This window comes from Anopheles moucheti, chromosome 3 (assembly GCF_943734755.1).
Source record: "Anopheles moucheti chromosome 3, idAnoMoucSN_F20_07, whole genome shotgun sequence".
Lineage (NCBI taxonomy): Eukaryota > Metazoa > Arthropoda > Insecta > Diptera > Culicidae > Anopheles > Anopheles moucheti.
In genome coordinates, this window is record NC_069141.1 from 52,596,476 (window position 1) to 52,621,855 (window position 25,380).

Below are 25,380 nucleotides of genomic sequence, written 5' to 3' on the forward strand. Positions count from 1 at the left end.
ATGGCTACGTAGTTGCTATATTTCTGCAACGGAATTCTGAACCTAGACTTGACTTCGGGAGCCAAGTTGGAAGGATTCGTCGATTATACCGCTCTTACGGCACACTGCGAGTCTGTTGAAGAAATTGAACTTCTTGGATTCGACTCGGTGAGTAAGATCGAGACGTGGATGCAACTGGAGAGTGTTCACAGGAAAATTGAATTTATTATCATTCCGACATCTGAAATACTGAGGATGTGACGATCGCTCTAGTTTCCGGTCCACCTGCAACAACGGTTTTGCGTAACATGCCATCATCTGCGTCTTTTGGCAGATGTGGTCGTTTCACGTCTGCGCTACAACGCTACGATTAGGACACATATTCATGGTCTGCGGAGTTCATTGACTGCTAATGATGAGAATTATCTGCATCTAAAGGACGATATTGTATCCAGTAGTGTTCGTGATTGCAGCCGTTTTTGGTTGTCAAAGGAGGAAAACTTCAGAAAAAAACCCTCTGAGAAAACCCTGCCAGGGAAGCCTGCAAAAACAACAAGGATCGCCTTCAGGGAACTGACTAATTCGCCGAAGCGCCTGCGGATTAAAAACTCCTTAAGGCTCAGAACCCTTCCTCGCGAAGCATATCGCAAGGTGGACTCATGAGTCATGGGTGTATGCACGCGCACTTTCCGGTAATATTACTAGCTAGTACAGCATAGAAGTCGTAAATGCATCGGAAGGGACTGGTTCATTGAAGGGATTAACTGACAAAACAAGATCCCTGATTAATCGCGACACTTGAGGTTGTTGGTCCACCTGAGGCTTGGACTTGGCGATGCCTAACCAAACGTGAAGGTAAGAGATCTGTGGTGTGTTTGTCCAAAATGAGGGTTCAAAAATGAGGTCACTGGGACAGAGGTGGCGTAGTAGGCTCACATATGGAGAAAGTGATGGATTTGAAAAGTCCGCCAAAAAGCCGAGATGTTTACGACCACACCTCTGCTCGACCTGAGCTGAAAGTGCTCGATCGTGAGCGTTTTAGAGGATTCCTGCATCAGGTTAATCAATTGTAGCACTCCTCCGAGGCTTTTAGAGCCTTAATTTTATCATCCGTAACATGTCGAAGGTAGTGACCTCATACGGAACGTGCCAAAAGTGTATGACAGTTGAAATTAGCAGTTGGCCTAGAACGTTGACTCCTGTGGAGCAATCTCCCTCGCACCTCTCAGATGAATTGTCTTTGTGGTTGTTAAGAGACTCATTATGTGGCTCCGAGACTAACTTGTACTAGCTTCACTATACTATCTCGTTGTAAGAAAACCTGGCCCGGTCATTCTACATGAGTGAATAAGGCTTCTGAGTTCGCAAATGTCGGAGTGCTGTTAATACACTCCGGCAAATCGAGCACCGCCAGGGTATATGGGCAGGATTTCTATGAAGATCCTTCCTTCGATTCGATAGAAATAAGAAGTAAGATGAACCTTTCAGCGAAGGATGTGAGGTTCAAGAAGAAGAGGGGGTTTACTGGGTAAGAATCCCATCACGTAGCCTGTGGAAGATTTGCACTGCAACGTAACACAATAAAAAAGCCATAAAGACATTGCTCTTGAAAAGGAACTCTACCCTATTCTCTATACCGTTTTCACGGTCACCTTGAGCAGGTAAAGAAAAATGGGAAGAATGTGTTAAAACGACTCGACTCGTTTTGTTTACCGAGAAGGGTAAGAACTTTTTTTCTTTCTGTAGTGTTTTAAATCATTTAAAAGGTAGGCCGGTACCGTTTGTGAGAAGGTAACGCACACGTCGTTGCCATGGTAACTACTGCGTGAACTAATGCTACCCTGGCTAGCGTACCTTGATGTACGCCACGTGTAGATGCAGTGTAAGGCATTCAAAAGCCATATGACGACGGGGTTTTTTTTAATTATGCGTTTCAACCCCGTACCGATCGATGGTGCGCCAGTGTGCGTGTGCTGGTTTTGGCGAGTGCGTCACTAAATATGTACCTCCCCTCCTCCTGCTCATCTGTTCGCAGCTCGTCGCCCGTCCGCGATCTGACGCATTTCCCGCGGACGCAAAAGCCCACTTGCTCGCTCAGTGCTCTCTCGGTTTCTCCCGGAGCACCGCGGTATATGGATCACGTTTTTCGATATGTTTAATGCGCGCACGAAGGAAAGTTATACGCAAAACGGTGCTGTCACTAACACGCGTAACCGATCGATCTGTCGCCGTTACAAGCCGCCAGCAGATGGGCTGAAGAGAACCGGGAAGCGGTGTGTTTTGCCGGCTAGCGAAGGAGAGTTCCTCCGTGGCTTAAGCCCTTTGAGGTGGTCTCGCGCAAACAAACACAACGACATTGTAAACATTGTACGGCGTAACGCGTCGAGCTCGCGCGGTACGTTTCGCACCGTAATTCATCCCCTATTCTCTTTGTCTCGTTGGCTTTGGGCGGTTTGGGCAGGTGGTGTGGCGTACATTGGGTTTCCGTACGTCACGGAGAGCGAAGCGCAGACGAGGTCGGTCGTTCGGGTGTAGTGGTACCGTGAACTCAGTCGCCCGGCAGTTTCAGCATCATCATGCTGCGGTGGGAAAACATACAAGGGCCCAGGTAGGGCTCACCGGAGGAACCCCCTTCCCGAGGGACGGTGAGCGTAAGCAAGAGAGCGAAACCCTCTATCCCGGAGGTAGCGCGCGCACCAACACCGACCGAGGTGCCCGGCGGGTATCACGCGCCATACACAGGGCTGCTGGAGAGTTTAAACTGATTAGTCGCCTCAGTTGAGGTTCTGCCATCGTATCGGTGACGCGCAAAATAAAATACGGAGCAACTCCAGCAGCGTAAACCAACTGGTACCGAAACCGAAATCGATTGTGTGTGCAACGGAGAAGCGAAGAGTAATGCGTTATGTGATCATTAAAACCGCACAGGTTCAGTGAACGCAACACAAAAAGATCGTGTTTCTAGTCAGCAGTTTGCAGCATAAAGCCGTGCTACGCACACCGTGTACAAAGTTTCATGTGACAAGGCGAGGTCGTATACAGTGTCGTTTTTTGTTTTGTGTCATATCTCGTACGCGTACCTTGCACGTGTTTGCCGGTGTTTCCGGTGTGGTGGCAGCTGTTTCTTAGTTGCTTGCTTGCCAATTGTAAATTCGCCCCGCCACGGTATGGAGCAGCAGCGGAGCAACAGTACGGGCGGGGGCACCGATCAATCCATCATCCATCCCCGTGACCAACCGGCGGTCGCAGCAGCAGCAGCAGCAGCAATGTTTGACGAAATAAAGCAGGAAATTGGCAAGATCGATCCGTACGCGGAAACCATCGAACAGACGTACCATCTGCGAAAGTTCGGTGAACTGTTCCGGCGACGGATCACCAGCGATCAACTGCTAAGGTAAGTTGCATATGTGTATCTCTTGGTGATCGCTGCAAAGGCGATCGTGCAGCATGATGAAGCACGATCGCGCTTAACCTTCCCCGGGTGGCATTAAATGCGGAACGTGCAGAACCAAGTTGTTTGCCGTTTAAAAAGGGGCCCCCAACCGTTTAACAAAAACCAGTTTGTGACTAACTTTAGCAAACCAACTTGGAAGCCTAACGTACGTAACGCGATCAGGCACAGGTACGCCTTCGCTGTTGTTGTTGGCTAGTGTGTGAGAACTAAAAGGCTTTAATTTCCCGCTTCTCGCTCTCACTATCCCTCTCTCTCCCTCTCTCTCGATGGATGTTATAATCCACTTCACATTCTTACCCTTGAAGTTCAAAACAACAGAAATTGAAGTTAAATAAAAGAAGGGTAAATTGGTGCAAAGTTGAATGATGATCGTTTAGCCCATTTTTCCATACTCTTCCATACGGGGTGGCACCCTTACACACATACACAGTTTCCCGAATTCCGAAACAAGATGGAGGAAGTAGGGCCGTGATCACCACTTCGCCCGGTACCATCCGTCACCTTCTTCTTCACCTGTCCTTCGCAGAGGTTAACGCATGATAGCAAAACGCACAACAGTGCAGCACACCACCACCACTACAGTAACACAAAATGCACCGAAATGCTGTGCTGTGTGGCTCCTTTACCGGCTTAATGTTTCCGACCGACGGAATTTAATTCACCAGAACGCTGTAGATTGATTAAGAAAACGTGTGGAGGCAGGTTTTTTTTTCTTCGTCATTTACTTGTCCTTACAGTTGCCCCATTCTTCATACGCAAACACATAAGGGTTGTTATTGTTTTGCTTCGGGTCTCACGGAAGCGCGTTTTTGTTTCTTGTGTGATTGTGTTGCCGTGTGCTTTGATAACTCACACAGTTACGCGTGAATAGTAATGTGGTAAATAGGTTCTAACCGTATCGAACGTATCAGCAAATAAAAATACAACACAATCTCTTTTACGTTACAATGTGTTACAAGGCATGGGGTGCTAGATAAACCAGACACTTCATATAGATTTATGTGCTTTTGGAGGCACCCTTTTTTTAATTATTGCTAGCAAAAGGGAAAGATAATAGTAAAACTGTGTTTAATATAATACAGGGGGATAAACTTTAGATTGATAAAGTTATTAAAGAATTATTAGCGGAAGTTTGATAGCGCAAAACAAAACACTTTACTGAATCGCAAAAACTGTACATGGAATCGCGTGCACAATTTAGTGAATGGACATATCGAACATGCTGTTTATAAACAGGTGAATTCATGAGTTGAGATTTTAAATGAAAAAAAATGCGAAATTTGAAACGAATTTTGCACTGATTAAGAAGTAAGGAAAATGTTTGATAATAACATATACTCTCACTTATTACTTCCAGTAATTTTAATCCTCAAAAAAAATAATTTAATAAATCAACTCTTGAATCGGCTATAGCCCGTATGTATAGCCCGACGGCCGATATGCCATTCACTCAATATGCAGTTTTTTTTGCGATTCAGTAAGTCGAGCTCGCCATATCCTATCTATTGTGAAACCCTGTAAAATAGGTAACTCTGTAATATTTTTTGGTTGTGACAGCATCAACAGCTATCTGCAATGCTGAACATTATTGCCCAAGAAACATTGAAACCGATTTAATCAAAGTGTGCCATTTTTATCGACAGCTCCAATAACAATTCTTCGCTAAACCAAATACCAAACTTTTGATTGAGCTGTATGAAAACTGTAGGAAATTTTCATCCCTGGTGTAAAAGTTATTGTATGGAAATGAGTGCAGATGCCATTTTGATTCAAAATGCGATACAGCATTCGCTGTTGCCATCGCCAGTTGGTATTCAAATTCGACCAACTGCATTATTCACTTGCGTAAACGACACGCGCTACAACACGTGGATCGTGAAGATGTTGCACGTGTTTGCGATTGGCCTTAAACTTTGTGTACTATTTAGCTGCTCCTCTCAAGGTTAGCAAATCATGTTTCCACATTCAAACAATAACGATTGTTAAAGGGTGAAAAAGCCACATCTTCTGTTTTTGCGTATCTTTAAGTTCATAACAACTTAATGGAGACGCCTGGTGCTGCTACTAAATTTCCAGTGGGCTTTACTAATAATTTTCTTTCTCTTCTTTTTTTTTCTTCTTTTACCTCCTCTACAGTGATCTCTTTCTGGTTCTCAACGAGGAGGCACTGTCGAATGCAAAGTTTGCCATACAGCTGGCGATTGTATTTGCATCCCGACAGCTAGCCGATGCATCGCTGTACGAGACGAAAATCCGTAACGCCATGATCGCGACGCTGCAGCAGAATTTTCTCACCATCGAACGGTTGAAGCAGGAAAATGTGCACCGATTTTACAACTCCATCACGCTGCTCGGCGAGTATTACAACCGAAAGCGGGTAGCGTTTGGTAAACGTATCCACATCCTGGGACAATCGTTGCTGCTGCTGTTGACTTCCGAGCTGGAGCAGGAAATTAACAAATCCTACCAGCAACCGGCGACGTACAGGTTGGATTCGGAGTTCGCTAAACTTGTGCTAACGCAGATCACGCTAAACGGTGAGGATGCCAAGGTGGAACACAGGAAGGAAATTAACGATCTGCTGTACACGATGCGGAAAACATTGATCGTCATCCCGAATCTGTGCGCTCGGGCGAAATCATTCCTGCTGATGGCACTTGATCTGTACCATGGCCACCTAGGGGAAGGACTATTCGATAAGCTGTACGGCAAGTATTTGACGGAGCCAGATCTAGCTCCGGAGGGGGAGCAACATGCCACCGACGTCTTAAACGGGGACGTGCCGCCAAAGGTGATCGGAATGGAATCGGTTCAGTCAACACAAAAACAACCAGCAACGGACGAAAGGAGGAAGGAAAAGCATGGAAAAAAGACACCCGTTACTGATACACCCGGACAGAAAGCGCCTAAAGCGTCTAAATCCAGCACATCATCGAATCGTACCTCTGGTGCAACTAAAGCTGCCAACCCGAACAATACAACCAACGATAAAGAAAACAAACGTCGCTCAACGCAAACGAAGACGGCACAGGGGGAGAAAACTTCCCCGAAGACAACGACCGGCAGTCGGTCGATTCGTTTGCACGAAGATGGCAACATTGTCGCTACGATTACACGGGACACACCGACCACTCCGACGAAGAAGCATCCACCCATCACGGCACAACCGCCATCACCTCAAAAATCAAACCCAACCCGTTCGCCGACTTCCACCAAACAGAAACATTCACCGCGAATGGAAAAGCTGGCAACACTGCCGAAGATCACCATCACCACCGCGACACCGTCGCCGAAGCATTCGCAAGACAAACCCGCGGCCATCTCGCCCCGGGCCGTACTGGGACCATCGATAGCGAAACAGAAACCACATCCACCCCCGAAAAGTCCTACCCACGGTCGAGAGGGAATGCAACATGCGGCGAAGAATGTCCCCCAGGTGCCTCGAACCCGTCACGATCGAAATGTCCGTGATCCTGTCAAAGGAAACCCAGTGGTGGACGTACAAGGATCGAATGGAATTCCAAGCAAAGAAACGGTCCCACTGAACACAGAACACAGGAATGGCGGTGATGAGGTAAAGCGTACAGAGGTAGACCAGAATACGCGGACAAATGAGTCGCCCCTACAAAACGTTCCTCAGGAACCGGCCAGGCTCGATTGGAGTATACCGCCCGAAACCGCCGAAATCCGGACAAATGAGTCGCCCTCACAAAACGTTTCTCAGGAACCGGCCAGGCTCGATTGGAGTATACCGCCCGAATCCGAATACCCCACGGAGGACGTAACGAAGCGTGATCCGAAAGCGAACAGTGTGGATGGCGGGATGCCGACGGCTAAACCCAAACTGAAACCTTCCTACTTTCGGGAGGAAAACGTGGAAAACCTGTCCTGGGATGCACTGATTCCGCTCGATGACGAATCACCGCAGAAGGTGAACCCGCACACCAAATCGTTCCTATCGTTTTTAGCCAGCGAATGACACTGCGAGAGAAATATTTCCTAACTAATAAAGTATTCCTATTCGTAGACGATAAAAAAGTTGCTCCAGCGAACTGCAGCAACTGAATTGAATTGTATAATAAAAAAAACGTAACACTTAAGCAACACGGCAGAAGGCATTTAGTGAAGCTAGAATTAGGTTTAAGATATGAAAGTTGTATATTGAATAAACAGTGAAAGGAAGACAAGACGGCATGATTACGTTAATAAGTGATTTCGGCATTAGTACGGAAAATGGCAAAACTACGAAAATACATGTTTGTTTTTTTGATAACAGAATATGATACCGCAGTTTCATTGCTTTTCATTAACCAACCTCCTCCTCCTTGCTATATTGTTTTAGCTATAATTTCCACCTCTCAAGATACGGTGCAGCACTTTGTCACGAAGCTGCCAAATGGTTTAGTAGTACTGAGCTAATGCTTCAATCGAGCCTTCATTTATCATATTACCTACCGATGGTTATTAGCAATAGAACTTAACTGGTTCAAACTTGAAGAGGAAACCGTTTACCGCTCTGTGTGTTTAATGATATTGTATTGCCCACTTTCTCGCGCTTTTCAATGCGTGTGTACGGGTATTTGCTGTGTTTTGTTTTGCTTGTTTAGTGCTGCTATAGTTTAATTGTTCCTATACTTCTTAACATACTAATTACAATCGTAGTCAACAACCGACGGGTTTCAGCAGAGAAGAAGCTCATTCATTCCTTCCATTACAACTAGACAAGAGAATACTGTGAGTGTGTAGAGTGCGATTAATGTCGTGTTCCGATGCGATACCTACGATAATAGTGACAAAATGGTACTTAAAAAATCATCCTTCCCGTGCGGGAAGGGAGCATTTGCTAAGGGGTCAGCCAGGAATTCATTGGATGGATGCGTTTCCCATACGTTCACATTCGCCGCTAGGTAAGTGGAAATTCATTTCCTTCCGCACACTGCACACAACCTGCCCTTCTCTTGCATCACAAGGATATTGCTTCCGGCTACAGGAAAACAAAGCTTGTCTAACCTGTTCCTCGTCTTACCGCAGGGGTCATCTCATTGAAAGCGATGCAAAAGCAACACTAACTCGTTGCGTTAGTGGTGAGCTTTTACGCGCACCTAAAGCTCTGTGGTTGTGTGTTATGCGTTTGATTACTGCCTCATAAAAGGATCTGATTGTACCTCCAAGCGGACATTTAACGAGGCACCATTGAATAGCATGTAAAATATATGTGAGGAAGCATACATTTTACGATCATTTCTTTCTCGCTTTTTGGGGGCGGCGGGGTTCGTTATGTTTTGACGTCAATATCCTTCACTCTGCTGAATGTTCGTATATCTCGTTTTAATCTCCATTTTAACGGTATGTATTAACGGTATTACAGAGCAAAAAAAAAATAATACATAAAAAAACAATCTAAAGGAATAAACTAAATTAACGGAAGGTCACATAATATGCATGAGCTTACAAAAAAAAAGAAATGCTCACATCTAAAGCCCACTGGTAGGGACAAACGAACAAAATGGAAAGAACAAGGGTAAGTTATTAGAAACAACCATAGTTTGATTAAAATGCATTATTAGTGTTCGCATTCAAACGAAAGATTAACAGATTAAGGAAGTTTGTCTCTTCCTCGTATTTCCCTATGCTATACATTTTTAGTTTTCGATCATTTTGAATTCCAACTAACCCTTTGCTACGCCGGCGGAATTATCGGAATTCGAAACGAATACGCTTGGCCAGGAAGAAATTAACTAGATTATATGTTATGCTTGCTAGATAAAGATCTATACACACGCGCTAGGCATACACAGCTGGTTCGGTAAGTTTGGTGAGTTCGGTTTTATCCACACGTCTTTCTTTTTTTTGCTTCTTTCAAATGCTAAATACTAACACTTTCTTCAAGATAGTATCGTAATAGTTAATTGGCTGATGTGAGAATTATCCTGTGTTAAAAGTCGATCGCTCGCTTCGGGATACGGACGAATGAACACATTTGCTTTGCCTGTCTGTAGCCAGTTCCGTTTATCATACGGCTTCTCCCTGTAGGAGGAACTTTTTGATTTGTAATCATGTTTACTTTGCTTCTAATTTCCTTTCGCTCTCACACGCCTTTCCGTTTCAACATTGGACTTAGAAACATGTCAGTGGGGGGGGGTTAGTGAGAAATAAAACATTCCAACTCACGTTACACAACACAGTAATGGGAACGGAAAATGTAGCTGAATTCAAGTGTTTAACTAAACCGTCAACAAAAAGAATAATATAGACAAAGGGGGTTAGTTCACGCGTAGCTCCTTAACAGTACACTACGTAAATGAGCAATAATATAACAACTATATAAATACGATCTCTCCTACCGCACGGTAACGCCGTCAATATGATAAAAAAAAATTAAACAATCGGACGAATTGAACGTATCGCGTATTAGAAAAATTGAAAACCATATCCTCCCTTGCGATACTGGTTATTCTGGGACTGTTGCATTGCCATCGTCTTTTCCTGCTATAGTAGATTGTTTATCTGTCCCATCTAATGGAGTGGAGAATAGCAAACGAGAATGGACAAATGATTAACGAGTTCAGTGTGCTTGCACTTTTCGCTGTCTTCTTACCAATGATCTCCGATGGGCCTCTTTCTCTATGACAACCTGCGTTTGCTGCGGTGAAAACTTCAGGACAGCCGCTATCACCTTCACAAGGGTGCTGTTGTTTCCCGTAACGCTTCCACTGAGATACTGCAATTCGTAAGATACGTGAGAAATAGAAAGATTAACTGATGGAAATTTGAAAAAATTGTTTGACAAAATGAAGCTAAAAGAATTAATAGACGTTCGTATGCCATTATTACAAGTCCCAACAAGCTCTTTGTAAGCTATTATTTTGAAGCTAAGCGTAAGCTAAAGATATTTTGAGAGAGAGATCGTTCATCGATCAATTCATCGATCATCGATCAATTCAAAAAGTTCCCATGAGTCTAATGATCTCCGCCGAGATGCAGGAACCCTTTTTAATGTAGCACTTTGGAGGATTTATTTTTCATTTAAATGTCTTAAAAGTATACACACCTGGAATAGAATGTTTCTTAAGTACTCGAACTCGGTATTAGCGGCAATTCCTTCATTGTGATGCATGGAAACCTTCAACGAAGAGGAAGAATAATTTGTTTTTACATTTTTGCAAAACTGGGTAAAACTCATCGTCAGTATATTTCACTTCGCTTACCAATGTTTCGTCCAGCTGCCGGGAAAGTTTATCGTTCGCAAGTTTTAACCGCTCGTTCGACTGTTCGAGGATAAGATAATTTTCACACTTCTGCTCCAGAAACAGATTCCGATTTGAGACGTCCTGTACCTCGTGCATAATCTTTTTCAACTTGTTTTCGAGTTCCTCTTTTTTATTCCGCAACTCATCGTGCGACTGCTGAAGCTCAGCCGACACTGCTGTGCCAGCGTTATCCGTTACCTCCTCAGCGTTCGTTCCTGCAGTGGACACAGATGCGTCCCGCTTTAGTTGCTCAATTTCTGCCTCGAACCGCCGAACATTTTGCTCCGTTTCGGTGGTAAATTCTGCCAAACGGGTACGCAACTGTTCGTTGTCCGCTTCTAGCCGCTGTTTTTCGACCTGCAGCATCTGTTGAGCTTGCTCGTGTTCTTTCACCTGTCCAAGCTTTTCTACGATCGCTGCGTTCAGTTCGTTCTTCAGCTCGTCCAAATCCCGGGCAAAGTTTTCGTTCTCCAATCGTAGCTCCTTTTCTACGTCCCCCTTCTGACGCAACTCTTCTAGCTGCTGTTCTAACGTGTCCTTTTTCTTGTGTGCCTCCTGCAACTGTTGCTCTAAAGCGTTTTGTTCTTCCTTGAGCGTTTTCCGCTCGTCAGCAAAACCTTTGTCACACTCTCCTCGTACACGATCAGTTAAAGCATCTAGCTCCGTTTGATGTCGCTGTTGCACCTCTTCAAGCCGCTGTTGCTGGTCCGCCTCTTGTTTCTTTTCCTTCCCTACAAACTCATTGATGAGCTTCGTAATTTCCTGATCCCGCTCTTCCAGCATCGTTTCCGTTTGGGATTGTTTCGTGCGTATTGCAGTCAGTTCGCTTTCTTTCGTAGTCAAACGTCCCTTAGCTTCCTGCAGTTCGCCCTGCAGTTGTTTGTTGAAAGTGTTCAGATATTCATTCTCGATCTTAACCTCTTCGTAGCTTGCCAGCCGCTTCTCGAGATCGGTCGCGTTCCGTCCGAGCGACTGTTTCTCCTTGGCCAGCTCCTCCATCTGTCGCTGCAGTGCATCGTTCTGGTCCATCAGTCTTCGTTTGTCGCTCTCCAGCAAAGCCTTCAGCTCGTTATGCTTCCCCTTGAGGTAGTCGTTCTCGCTGCGCAGCTTTGTCAGTTCGTCCTCGAGACATTTGTTCGTATCAAGCACGCACAGTTTCTCCTTTTCCCGAGCTTCCAGTGCATCCTGCAGCGAACGATGCTGATGGTCCAGCAGCTCCTTTTCGTTGAACAGCCGTGCATGATCACCGGTACACTGACTGAGCTGTTCCTCCAGCCGGCCACTTTTATCCTTTTCCTCCTGAACGCGTCCTTCCGCTTCGCGTAATGCCGCAGTTAGCTTCTTTAGCTCCTCACCCGTCCGTCGGCTACTTTCCTCGAGCAGGCAGTTTTTCTCTGCCAGCTGAGAATTTTCACACTCCACCTGCTGGAGCTTTGTCTCGTGATCTTTCACCTTCGTTTGCAGCTTGCCAAGCGTATCCTTTTCTAGCTTCACCCGTGATTCACAGTGCTCCCGCTGCAACCGTTCGATTTTCTCTTCTAGCGTCTGTTTCTCCTCCTGCAGTTTGGAATGTGACTCCTTGATGTCCTTTAATTGCTCCTCTAGTCGACCAATCTCCTGCAAAATGTTTTCGACCTGTGCCTTCAGCTCCGTCTTCTCTCGTATCTCACGCTCAAGCGTTTTCTCTAGATCACGCTTCTCCCCACGAATGGTTTCAATCTTTGACCGCAAATTGGTACCCTCCGTCTCAAGATCCGCTTTTTCCTTGTGAGCAGTCTCTAGTTTCTCCACCAGCTCATCTCGCTCTTCGCCGAGCCTTCGGTTTTCGTCCGATTTTAGCTCAAGAACGTGATTTAAATCACGCGTCGTTTCGAGCAGCTTCGTGTCCGCCGCCGCCATGGAAGCACGCATTGACTCTTGCAATGAACGGAGTGCTTCCGATTCGGAGTTTTCATTGATTATTTTCAGATTGCGAACTTCCTCGGCAAGCGTTTGCTTTTGGGCGGTAAGTTGTTTCAGCTCCTGACGCACTTGCTTCAATTCTTTCGACAGATCATCGTTTGTCGCTCGCAAACCATTCTTCTCCTCCGTTTGCTTCTTCTGCTTAACGCTCATCTTCTCCAATTTCTCCTGCAATTGTTCCAGCTGTTCGGACAGTTCGTTATTGCGTTCGACCAACTCTTTCAGACCGCTTTCGTTGCTTTTACGATCGCGATCGTGAAGTTCCTTCGCTGCATCCAACGCTTTCGTCAGTTCGAGTAGCTTCTCCTGATCGATGGACTGCGTTTTGCGGAAAGCAGCAAGTTCTTCTTCGGCTTTTTGTAGTTTTTTCGCGCTTTCGTCACGCTCCTTACCGTTCTGCTCTGTTTGCTGCTTCTGTAACCGTTCGATTTCCTGTTCCCGTTCGGCCAAACGTTCTTCGGTGAGTTTCACCTGCCGTTCCAGCGCTTCCTGGGAGGATTTAGTCTCGGACAGTTCAGTTTCCTTTTCGCTTAGTCGCTTTTGGACCGTAGCAATCTTCTCGTTGGATTCTGTTTCACGCTTTTTGGCCTCTTCCAGCTCCAGCTTTAGCGTGTCAATCTCAACCTTTTTGTCCAATGATTGGGCCGTTTTTTGCAGCTCTTGCACTTGAACCAGTAAACTTTCCTTCTCTTTTTCCAACGTCGACAGTTTCGTTTCGAAATCGGTTCCTTTCTTTTGCAACTCGCCCTTTTCATAGTCCAGCGTTAGGTTGGTTGCCTTCAGCTGCTGCTTGTCTTTTTCCAGCTCCATAATCGTACGCTCGAAATCAATAAACTTCGACTCAAGTTTGTTTTTCTGCTCGTTGCACGTACTGAGCGTACTTTCGAGCTCCTTTACCTTCCCGGCAACCTTGCGCACTTCGGACAGCTCCTTTCCTAGGCCGTCTTTTTCGAGCAGCGTCTGCTTCATGTTCTTCTCCAAGCTTGCTAGCTGTTCTTTCAGTTTCCGCACTTCAGCCTCCTTCGCTTCCAGTTCGGAATGAATTGCCATCTTATTTTCCGCTATTGTGATCGTGTGCTCTTCTTCCCGTTTCTTTAGCTCACTCACTTCCAGGCTCAGCACGGCTTTCTGGCGCAATTCGTCGTTGAGCTTCGATTCAAGTGCCTTAATTCGATCTTCCAATGGGCCAGTGTCGCGCACTGGTACATGTCCATCGTTTCCATTGGTACCGTCTTCACCGGAGAGCGAGATGAGATCCTTTTCTCCGCCGCTAATATTCCCATTCTCACCGACCAGTTCCAGCTTCGAACGGAGTGTCTTCACCACACACTGGAGTTCATCAATTTCCATCCTTAGCGCCGAATCGAGATGCGCCTTGGCCTGTTGCTCTAGCACACATTGCTCCCGTAATTCACTCATACGGCGCAGTGCTTTATCTTGTGTTTCGACCAGCACCGCTCGAGCCTTGGTGTTATCTTTTTCAAGCTCACGGTAGCGACGGGCCAGCTCGGTGTACCTTTCCCGATACTTTTGATACCGATCCAGTGCCTTTTTGTACGCCTGGAAAAGCTTGTCCTTGCTCACCAGGTCTAGCTGGTTGGCGTTAGCGCTTCCGGACACCGATTCCGTCTCACTCGCCGATATGTCCACATCCGTTTCGAGATGATAGATTGCGGGTGAGTCGTATACTGGAAGACGGAACGATACATCGCTTGCCATCGACGAGTTCGACAGACGGCGTGTGCGCTGCTGTTGAGATGTAGAACCAGCAGAGCTGTTACCGGTTGCTGAGCCTGGGCTTGTGACCGTTGTTGATGAGGACACACCATTATTAAGGCTGGTGTTCGATGGTACGGAACTGCTGCCCGATGTGTTGGCCAAGGAGCTGTTAGGCTGTGCAGGAGTGCTCGAGTTTCCCTTTTGGGGAGAATTTTGAGGCGTATCTACAATGAAGAAATGATGTGCCAGATTAATTAAATTCTGCGATCCATATGTTACGCTTGACGTTTAACCCGTACCATCCTCTGTGATGCTGAAAAAGTTCTCGCTGCCTGAAACTTCGGAGGTAGTTGAGGATGCAGAGCTAACAGCAGCCTGAAAAACCAGTACCAATATAAATAACAAAGAATATAAAACCAACAAAGCGTTAACTTATCGGTAAATTTGCTGAAAACTTTCGTGTTGGTGAATTTAATTTAAACTAAGACGTGCATTTGTTCCACGTCAATTTGTGCATAACTGCAAAATATGCTAATCACCATCTCCATTAGAGCGATGACCCTGTTCAGCTAGAAGCAACGTAGAGGATGTAGATACTCCACACCCTCATGAAGAAAGTATGCTAAGAACATTAAGCAGACTGTCCAATGTAAACAATGTAAACATTTGTCGGTAGACAAAGCAGACGATGTAATGCAGTAACTATCACCTACTCCTTCCAACGTGCACACGTGGGGTGGGAGAAGGTAAACAAAGTGCGCAAAAGGGGTTGGGTGTCAAGTGAGCGCCAACTCTCATTACAAATTGTTTCCTTCAGCATAAAATATGACGAGGGTGGCAAGAGCAAAAGCGCTTAAACGCACACAAACACCACTATCGGACGTGCGAATTGCAATCATGTGTAGCTGGAAAAGGGGACATTACGAATGGGGCACATTTTCTCCGCAAGCACTGAGGGCCAATGATCATTCATATGGAATGGAATCCGATTATGAAAATAACTGGATTGCGAAACCAGTGTGCCCTGAAGGCGCTTGTACCATACCTGCAATCCCTTCGATATCTGTTCGAACCGTTGCGGCGACTGTTTGACTTCTTCGGCAATTTTATCCTTCAGCTTTCTGAACATTTTGTTGCCAACGTATTAGATAGTGCGTCAGGATGCGAGTCAACCAACGGGATTGATCAACCAATCCCCTCCCCGAAGAAAGTGCCAAACAGCAAGATGCAATCGTACTGCCGTGACTGTGATTCGTTCGTCGCCCTCCGGAGATGCACTCTGTTCGGACAACACTCTGATTACATTTCACTACACCACCATACTTGTCGTCAGTGCTCGGAGCACTCGGGCAGAGGTTACGAAAATGTTACGCCGTATCCTTGCCAGGAAAATTGTACTTATTTTGGTTACACTTTTCTTTCGATACGGCACCAATTCTGATGGAAGATTAAAAAACTACGTGTAAGAAAAATTTTCACTTTCCTCTTCGCTCCCTGCTACTGACGTTTGGTTTGACAAACATCTGACTGACAGTGGTTAAGGGTGTTTGCTATTTGGAAGAAATTTATTTGGTTTCGTAAAAAACCGGTGTTGGTGAAACGACAATTTGTGGCAAAATAATTGCAATTTTGTGAACGACCTTACCAAACGTTAAAGTAAAAGAAAATGGAAGTAAAATTGTGTCTTGTCATCTTTGTCTACATTATTACAAGATTCTAAAATATTCATCATTCCTTGCTACATCTGTATCGTCATATTGCTCAAATATACAGAGGATTAACGAAAATTTACTTCAACAACACATGTGTGAAAAGAAATATTGAAGCTAAACATACAAACATTTGTTTGAAATTTTGCGCAATGTGTAAATGCACCCTAGCATTGAGCACAAAGTGACGTGAACCCGGCACATACGCGTTTATTACGCATAGTCGTGCCTTTACGCCATGGGTCGTCAAGCGAAATTGTACATGTTAAGTTTTCAACCACTCTGCCTAATCAAGACAGCAATCTTGAGAACTGTCATTTCTGGAATGAGAAAGCTCGTGAACTGCGTAGTGTGAAAATTAATGAACAAAATTCTACTACAAATTCTACTCAAAAGTGACAAAAAGTGACGAAAAAGTGAAGCACCAGTAGTAGGGCAAAGCGTAAGTATAAATTCGTGACCAACGCTGCACGAATAAAGGTGCTAGAGTGGATTGAAAAAGTGGCTTGTTTGCACCGGGTGCGGAGCGCTAGTGTATCATGGCGGCCAATTTCACAACCTCATAGGACGGCATCGTTCACGACCGTGAAAACATCATTGCGATGCGTATGTTGATATTTTGTGTATTTACTTTCCCGTTTGCTCTCATCGACTCACCAGATCCGTCAATATGGCGATCCCGCCATATATGATACCGCCTAATCAATGGGCCCATATGATGGCCCAGCAGCAAGTGTTCGCTGTACAGCAGGCCCAAGCCCAAGCTCAGGCCCAGGCCCAGGCGCAGCAACAACAGCAGCAGCAGCAACATGCACAGGTTCACATGCATGCCCAGCAGATGGCCGTGAACCAGATGCAGATGCCTCCCATGGGACACATTCCTCCGGGTCCGCCGAAACCGGACATAATACTGACGGAGGAAAAGCTGCAGGAAAAAGGTTCATAGGCACAAATTAATGATATACTGTAAGGCAGCATTTAAGTAAATTTTCTCTCTCTCCCTTCATAATGCAGCACAAAAATGGCAACAATTACAGTCCAAACGGTTCGCGGAGAAACGCAAGTTTGGTTTTGTGGATGCTCAAAAGGAAGACATGCCGCCGGAGCACATTCGCAAGATCATACGCGACCACGGTGACATGACGAGTCGCAAGTACCGACACGACAAACGTGTCTATCTCGGAGCACTTAAGTACATGCCACACGCGGTGATGAAGCTGCTGGAAAATATGCCCATGCCTTGGGAGCAGATTCGGGACGTACCCGTACTGTATCACATTACCGGTGCAATCACATTCGTGAACGAGATTCCGTGGGTGATCGAACCGCTATACATTGCCCAATGGGGCACAATGTGGATAATGATGCGTCGTGAAAAGCGCGATCGTCGTCACTTCAAGCGGATGCGTTTCCCACCATTTGATGACGAAGAACCGCCGCTGGATTACGCCGACAACGTACTGGACGTTGAGCCTTTAGAAGCGATCCAGATTGATCTGGACGGCGAGGAAGATGGGAGTGTGTATGATTGGTTTTACGAGCATCGGCCACTGATTGGCACGCCGCATGTGAACGGGTCGACTTACCGCAAGTGGAACCTCACACTGCCGCAGATGGCTACGCTGTACCGTTTGGGCAATCAGTTGCTGACGGATCTGGTGGATGACAATTTCTTCTATCTGTTCGATCCTAAAAGCTTCTTCACGGCCAAAGCACTGAATATGGCGATTCCTGGTGGACCAAAGTTTGAACCGCTTATCAAGGATCATAACGTTGGGTAAGATTGTCCGCATAAAATTGTACCGATTGTAAGTTTAATTATGCTTTTGTATCACTTATGCAGTGATGAGGATTGGAATGAGTTCAACGATATTAACAAGATCATCATTCGTCAGCCGATTCGTACGGAGTATCGCATCGCATTCCCTTATCTGTACAACAATATGCCACACTTTGTGCATCTTTCATGGTGAGTTTGGTTGTTTCCTTTGCTATTATTGCTGATTGCAAAAATAATTATCCATCTTTGTAAACGATCGTACCGAAGGTTCATACGATGCGCAGTTTAACCTTGGATGGTAGAGTGATAAGTCGTTAGAATTTGTCTTACTACTATAAAGCGTTTTATTCTACAATATTGTGGTGTCAATGTTGATCGTTCGAATTTGAGTTATTAAAGCGATCGCTAATATCCATAAACAAATGTCAAAAATTGTCATTTACCTACGTACTATGATCACGATTACTCTTGGGTTAATGTAGCACCATTCTTCTTGTTCTGTGTTAAGGTACCACGCACCAAACGTGGTGTTCATCAAGACAGAAGATCCCGATCTGCCCGCCTTCTACTTCGATCCCTTGATCAATCCGATTGCACATCGGCATGCGGTGAAATCGATTGAAATTCTACCGGATGATGATGAAGAATTCATCCTACCGGAGGAAGTGCAACCGTTCCTGCAGGATACACCGCTCTACACGGACAATACGGCCAACGGCATTTCGCTGCTTTGGGCTCCACGGCCATTCAACATGCGATCGGGTCGCTGCCGACGGGCGATCGATATTCCGTTGGTGAAAACATGGTACAAAGAACACTGCCCTCCGGGACATCCGGTTAAGGTGCGCGTCAGTTATCAGAAGCTGCTGAAGTACTACGTGCTAAACGCACTGAAGCACCGTAAACCGAAACCACAAAAGAAGCGCTACCTTTTCCGATCCTTCAAGGCGACGAAGTTCTTTCAAACGACCACACTGGATTGGGTGGAGGCGGGTTTGCAAGTGTGCCGGCAAGGGTACAACATGTTGAACTTGCTGATTCATCGCAAGAATCTGAACTACTTGCACCTGGATTACAATTTCAATCTGAAACCAGTCAAAACGCTCACCACAAAGGAACGTAAAAAGTCGCGTTTCGGTAACGCGTTCCATTTGTGTCGAGAAATTTTGCGCTTAACGAAGCTGATTATAGATTCGCACGTGCAGTACCGGTTGAACAACGTCGATGCGTTCCAGTTGGCCGACGGACTACAATATATCTTCGCCCACGTGGGACAATTGACCGGCATGTATCGGTACAAGTACAAGCTGATGCGACAGATTCGTATGTGCAAGGATTTGAAGCATCTCATCTACTATCGCTTCAACACGGTAAGAAGATGATGCGGAAATTGCTATCTGTATGCAATATTGTGGACTGATTGTTGCTTTGTGTTTTTTTCCCCTCTCTCGTTACAGGGTCCAGTGGGAAAGGGTCCTGGTTGTGGTTTCTGGGCACCGGGTTGGCGTGTTTGGTTGTTCTTCATGCGTGGCATTACTCCATTGTTGGAGCGATGGTTGGGCAATCTGTTGTCGCGTCAGTTCGAAGGTCGTCACTCGAAGGGCGTTGCCAAGACGGTTACGAAGCAACGCGTTGAGTCTCATTTCGATCTGGAGCTGCGTGCTTCAGTAATGCATGACATTGTCGATATGATGCCGGAAGGTATCAAACAGAACAAGGCCCGTACCATCCTGCAGCATCTGTCCGAAGCTTGGCGCTGCTGGAAAGCCAACATTCCCTGGAAGGTACCCGGTCTGCCGATTCCGATCGAAAACATGATCTTGCGGTACGTGAAAATGAAGGCAGATTGGTGGACCAATACGGCACATTACAATCGTGAACGTATCCGACGCGGGGCAACCGTCGATAAGACGGTGTGCAAGAAGAATTTGGGTCGGTTGACGCGACTGTACCTGAAGGCGGAACAAGAGCGGCAGCATAACTATCTGAAGGATGGACCTTACATTTCACCCGAGGAAGCAGTAGCCATCTACACGACCACAGTTCACTGGCTGGAATCACGTCGCTTTGCGCCCATTCCGTTCCCACCGCTTTCATACAAACACGATACCAAGTTGTTAATTTTGGCGCTGGAACGATTGAAGGAAGCGTATAGCGTAAAGTCACGCTTAAACCAAAGCCAACGCGAAGAGCTTGGTTTGATCGAACAGGCGTATGACAATCCGCACGAGGCATTGTCGAGAATTAAGCGTCATTTGTTGACGCAACGTGCATTTAAAGAGGTAGCATTGATTTATTGCGCACTGATCGCGTTCAACTGAGCAGTAATACCATTTCTCTATTCAAATTTACAGACTGGAATTGAATTCATGGACTTGTATAGCCATCTGATTCCGGTGTATGATGTAGAACCGCTGGAAAAGATTACTGATGCGTATCTGGATCAGTATCTGTGGTACGAAGCTGACAAGCGGCGCCTATTTCCACCGTGGATTAAACCGAGCGATACGGAACCACCGCCACTGCTCGTTTACAAATGGTGTCAAGGTATGAAATGCGCATTGAAGATCTTTATTGCATTACAATCCCAGCTACATTGGACTCTGCCGGTGTGTGCTTTGTGACAATGAGATTTTACAGTTGAAGTTCATCCCCTTGTTGCAAACCTCACGCTGGCGGTGCTTCCGATTGACATCGTGCGTTAATATAAACTTAAAATCAAAATGTTTCTGCTAATATGAGTTTATATGTTATATGTTTTATAAAACGACGGGCTAACTATCTGTTTGTTATCTTTCACGCCCGTCAGGAATAAACAACCTGCAGGATGTATGGGACGTTTCGGAAGGTGAATGCAACGTACTGCTTGAATCGCGTTTCGAAAAGCTGTACGAAAAGATCGACTTGACGCTGCTGAATCGACTCCTGCGTCTGATCGTCGATCACAACATCGCTGATTATATGACCGCCAAGAACAACGTGGTGATCAACTACAAGGACATGAACCACACGAACAGTTACGGCATCATACGCGGTCTCCAGTTTGCCTCGTTCGTTGCGCAATATTATGGGCTGGTGCTTGATCTGCTCGTGCTTGGATTGCAACGTGCTAGTGAGATGGCCGGTCCACCACAGATGCCGAACGATTTCCTAACGTTCCAAGACGTTGCCACGGAGGCGTGCCATCCGATTCGTCTGTACTGTCGGTATGTCGATCGCATTCACATTTTCTTCCGCTTCACGGCGGAAGAGGCCCGCGATCTTATCCAGCGCTACCTCACCGAGCATCCGGACCCGAACAATGAGAATATTGTGGGATATAACAACAAAAAATGTTGGCCACGCGATGCACGCATGCGTCTGATGAAACATGACGTTAACTTGGGCCGTGCTGTATTCTGGGACATTAAGAATCGCTTGCCGCGTTCGGTTACAACCGTCCAGTGGGACAACACCTTCGTGTCGGTCTACTCGAAGGATAATCCCAACTTGCTGTTCAACATGTCCGGGTTTGAGTGTCGCATTTTGCCAAAGTGTCGTACGCAGAACGACGAATTTACGCATCGTGACGGTGTGTGGAACTTGCAGAATGAAGTCACCAAGGAGCGTACGGCCCAGTGCTTCTTGCGTGTAGACGATGAGTCGCTCAGCCGTTTCCACAATCGCGTTCGACAGATTTTAATGGCATCGGGTTCGACAACGTTCACGAAGATTGTCAACAAGTGGAACACGGCCCTTATTGGTTTGATGACTTACTTCCGCGAGGCGGTGGTCAACACACAGGAACTTTTGGATTTGCTGGTAAAGTGTGAAAACAAGATCCAGACGCGTATTAAGATTGGGTTGAATTCGAAAATGCCTTCCCGTTTCCCACCGGTCGTGTTCTACACACCGAAGGAGCTGGGCGGATTGGGCATGTTGAGTATGGGTCACGTGCTTATACCACAGTCCGATTTACGCTGGTCGAAGCAAACCGACGTGGGCATTACCCATTTCCGCTCGGGCATGTCACATGACGAAGATCAGCTGATTCCGAATCTGTACCGTTACATCCAACCGTGGGAAAGTGAGTTTATCGACTCGCAGCGTGTCTGGGCCGAGTACGCACTGAAGCGTCAGGAGGCTAATGCACAAAATCGTCGTCTTACGCTGGAAGATTTGGAAGATAGTTGGGATCGTGGCATTCCGCGTATCAACACACTGTTCCAGAAGGATCGTCACACGCTTGCGTACGACAAAGGATGGCGCATACGGACGGAGTTCAAGCAGTACCAGGTGCTGAAGCAGAATCCATTCTGGTGGACACATCAGCGCCACGACGGTAAGCTGTGGAATCTGAACAACTACCGTACGGATATGATTCAGGCGCTCGGAGGCGTTGAGGGCATCCTTGAGCATACACTCTTCAAGGGTACTTATTTCCCGACCTGGGAAGGTTTGTTCTGGGAGAAAGCGTCCGGATTCGAGGAGTCCATGAAGTACAAGAAGCTTACGAACGCTCAGCGCTCCGGTTTGAACCAGATCCCGAACCGTCGTTTTACGCTCTGGTGGTCACCGACGATCAACCGCGCAAACGTGTACGTCGGTTTCCAGGTGCAGCTTGATTTGACCGGTATTTTCATGCACGGTAAAATCCCGACGCTGAAGATTTCTCTGATTCAAATCTTCCGTGCTCACTTGTGGCAGAAGATTCACGAATCGATCGTCATGGATCTGTGCCAGGTGTTCGATCAGGAGCTGGATGCGCTCGAGATCGAAACGGTACAGAAGGAAACGATTCATCCGCGTAAATCTTACAAGATGAACTCTTCCTGCGCTGACATTCTTCTCTTTCCGGCGTACAAATGGAACGTGTCGAGGCCCTCGCTGCTAGCGGACACGAAGGACACGATGGACAACACAACGACGCAAAAGTTCTGGATTGATGTGCAGCTGCGCTGGGGAGATTATGATTCGCACGATATCGAGCGATATGCACGCGCCAAGTTCCTCGACTATACGACCGATAATATGTCGATCTATCCGTCACCAACCGGTGTGCTGATTGCTATCGATTTAGCCTACAATCTGCACAGTGCGTATGGTAACTGGTTCCCGGGATGCAAGCCACTGATTCAGCAAGCAATGGCGAAAATCATGAAAGCCAATCCGGCGCTGTATGTGCTTCGCGAGCGTATCCGAAAAGCACTGCAACTGTACAGTTCGGAACCGACGGAACCGTACCTGAGTTCGCAAAACTATGGTGAGCTGTTCTCCAACCAGATCATTTGGTTCGTGGACGATACGAACGTGTATCGTGTGACGATTCACAAGACGTTTGAAGGTAACTTGACCACGAAGCCGATCAACGGTGCAATCTTTATCTTCAACCCACGTACCGGACAGCTGTTCCTGAAGATTATTCACACATCGGTATGGGCCGGTCAGAAGCGTCTTGGGCAGTTGGCCAAGTGGAAAACGGCTGAAGAAGTAGCGGCCTTAATTCGGTCTCTGCCTGTGGAGGAACAGCCGAAACAGATTATCGTAACTCGCAAAGGCATGTTGGATCCGCTCGAGGTGCATTTGCTCGACTTCCCGAACATCGTGATCAAGGGCTCAGAGCTGCAGCTCCCGTTCCAGGCATGTCTGAAGGTGGAGAAGTTTGGTGATTTGATCCTGAAGGCTACTGAGCCACAGATGGTACTGTTCAATCTGTATGACGATTGGCTGAAGACGATCTCATCGTACACAGCGTTCTCGCGATTGATTCTTATCCTTCGCGCACTGCACGTCAATACGGAACGCACAAAGGTAATCTTGAAGCCGGACAAAACGACCGTTACGGAGGCACACCACATCTGGCCAACACTGACGGACGAAGAATGGATTAAGGTAGAGGTGCAGTTGAAGGATCTGATTCTGGCCGATTACGGCAAAAAGAACAACGTCAACGTGGCCTCACTGACGCAGTCGGAAATCCGTGACATCATTCTCGGTATGGAAATATCAGCCCCATCCGCACAACGTCAACAGATCGCGGAAATTGAGAAGCAAACGAAGGAACAATCCCAACTAACGGCAACAACGACACGCACCACGAACAAGCACGGTGACGAGATCATTACCTCAACGACGAGCAACTACGAGACGACGACGTTTAGCTCGAAAACCGAGTGGCGAGTACGTGCGATCTCGGCAACTAACCTGCATCTGCGTACCAATCACATCTACGTCAGTTCGGATGACATCAAGGAGACGGGCTACACGTACATTCTGCCCAAGAATGTGCTGAAGAAGTTCGTTACCATTTCGGATCTGCGGGCTCAAATCGCTGGCTATCTGTACGGTGTTAGTCCACCGGACAACCCACAGGTGAAGGAGATCCGTTGCATTGTGATGCCACCGCAATGGGGCACACATCAACAGATCAACCTACCCAGCACGCTCCCTGCCCATCAGTATCTAAAGGATATGGAACCACTCGGCTGGATTCACACACAGCCGAACGAATTGCCACAGCTATCGCCCCAGGACATTACGACGCACGCACGCATCATGTCCGAAAATCCGAACTGGGACGGCGAAAAGACGATCATCATCACCTGCTCGTTCACACCTGGCTCCTGTTCACTTACCGCATACAAGCTGACCCCGTCCGGTTACGAGTGGGGTCACAAGAACACGGACAAGGGCAACAATCCGAAGGGCTATCTGCCCTCGCATTACGAGCGCGTGCAGATGCTGCTGTCGAACAAGTTCCTTGGGTTCTTTATGGTACCGGCGCAGGGCAGCTGGAATTACAACTTCATGGGTGTGCGGCACGATCCGAACATGAAGTACGAGCTGCAGCTGGCCAATCCGAAGGAGTTTTACCATGAAATTCATCGACCGTCTCACTTTTTGCTATTTTCGAGCTTGGAGGAAGGTGGCGATGGTAACGGTGCCGATCGTGAGGACATGTTTGGTTAGGCGCTGGGGTTTTTTTTTTAGAATAGCTTTTCACATCTAATATAGCGGTCAACAGTATGTAATCGAATGAACGGTTATCGTTCGTTGAAAAAATGTGACATTGATACGATAAGGCGAATAATAATAATGTACGTCAATTTACGATGTGTTTGTATTCTTTACGAAGATTGAAAATTTAGTTTAAATGTGAAGCTAGGTTGTCTCAATTTTGGTTTGATTTTCAATTGAAACGAAAAAATCGAGTTGTTTTGTAATTTGACTTTAGTTGAGATATGCAGTCCACAAATTTATCATAACTAAGGGCAGTTGACAAATAATAAAATCCGATATTAATTCCAATTCCTCCCGTCGATTCACTTTTTAATGCGCCATGGATTAAAACGCCTGAAAGTATGCAAATGAAATTTGTATCGTATTCATATTCGTATAACATTGATCACTAATTCCGTTAATGTATTGGTGACCATTTTGGGAATGAATTGATAAGAATTACGCATGTCTTCTATTAACATAAGCATGTCTCATTATGAAGTGGCCATTCTTATGCTCTAGAAACGAATGTTGATTGTTTGAATTTTT

General features: G+C 46.3%; 3 protein-coding genes across 3 annotated transcripts; 2 read left to right on the forward strand and 1 right to left on the reverse strand.

The window, feature by feature from the left end:
* Positions 1-3,146: 3,146 nt before the first annotated feature.
* On the forward strand, positions 3,147-7,832 carry LOC128302137 (proteoglycan 4). The gene is made up of 3 exons (XM_053038879.1): positions 3,147-3,373; positions 5,570-7,132; positions 7,181-7,832. The coding sequence occupies exons 1-3, from the start codon at positions 3,147-3,149 to the stop codon at positions 7,410-7,412; spliced, it is 2,022 nt and encodes a 673-aa protein (XP_052894839.1). The 3' UTR covers positions 7,413-7,832.
* Positions 7,833-8,853: 1,021 nt separating this feature from the next.
* Positions 8,854-15,630, reverse strand: LOC128305607 (golgin subfamily A member 4). The gene is made up of 6 exons (XM_053043138.1): positions 15,410-15,630; positions 14,664-14,739; positions 10,642-14,588; positions 10,485-10,556; positions 10,032-10,154; positions 8,854-9,949 (listed from the first exon to the last, which is right to left on the reverse strand). Exons 1-6 carry the CDS (start codon positions 15,491-15,493, stop codon positions 9,923-9,925), a joined length of 4,329 nt encoding a protein of 1,442 aa, XP_052899098.1. The 5' UTR covers positions 15,494-15,630; the 3' UTR covers positions 8,854-9,922.
* Positions 15,631-16,429: 799 nt separating this feature from the next.
* On the forward strand, positions 16,430-25,129 carry LOC128300998 (pre-mRNA-processing-splicing factor 8). The gene is made up of 8 exons (XM_053037277.1): positions 16,430-16,515; positions 16,734-17,011; positions 17,088-17,850; positions 17,917-18,042; positions 18,362-19,223; positions 19,311-20,135; positions 20,208-20,400; positions 20,663-25,129. The coding sequence occupies exons 2-8, from the start codon at positions 16,744-16,746 to the stop codon at positions 24,799-24,801; spliced, it is 7,176 nt and encodes a 2,391-aa protein (XP_052893237.1). The 5' UTR covers positions 16,430-16,515; positions 16,734-16,743; the 3' UTR covers positions 24,802-25,129.
* The last annotated feature ends 251 nt before the right edge of the window (positions 25,130-25,380 follow it).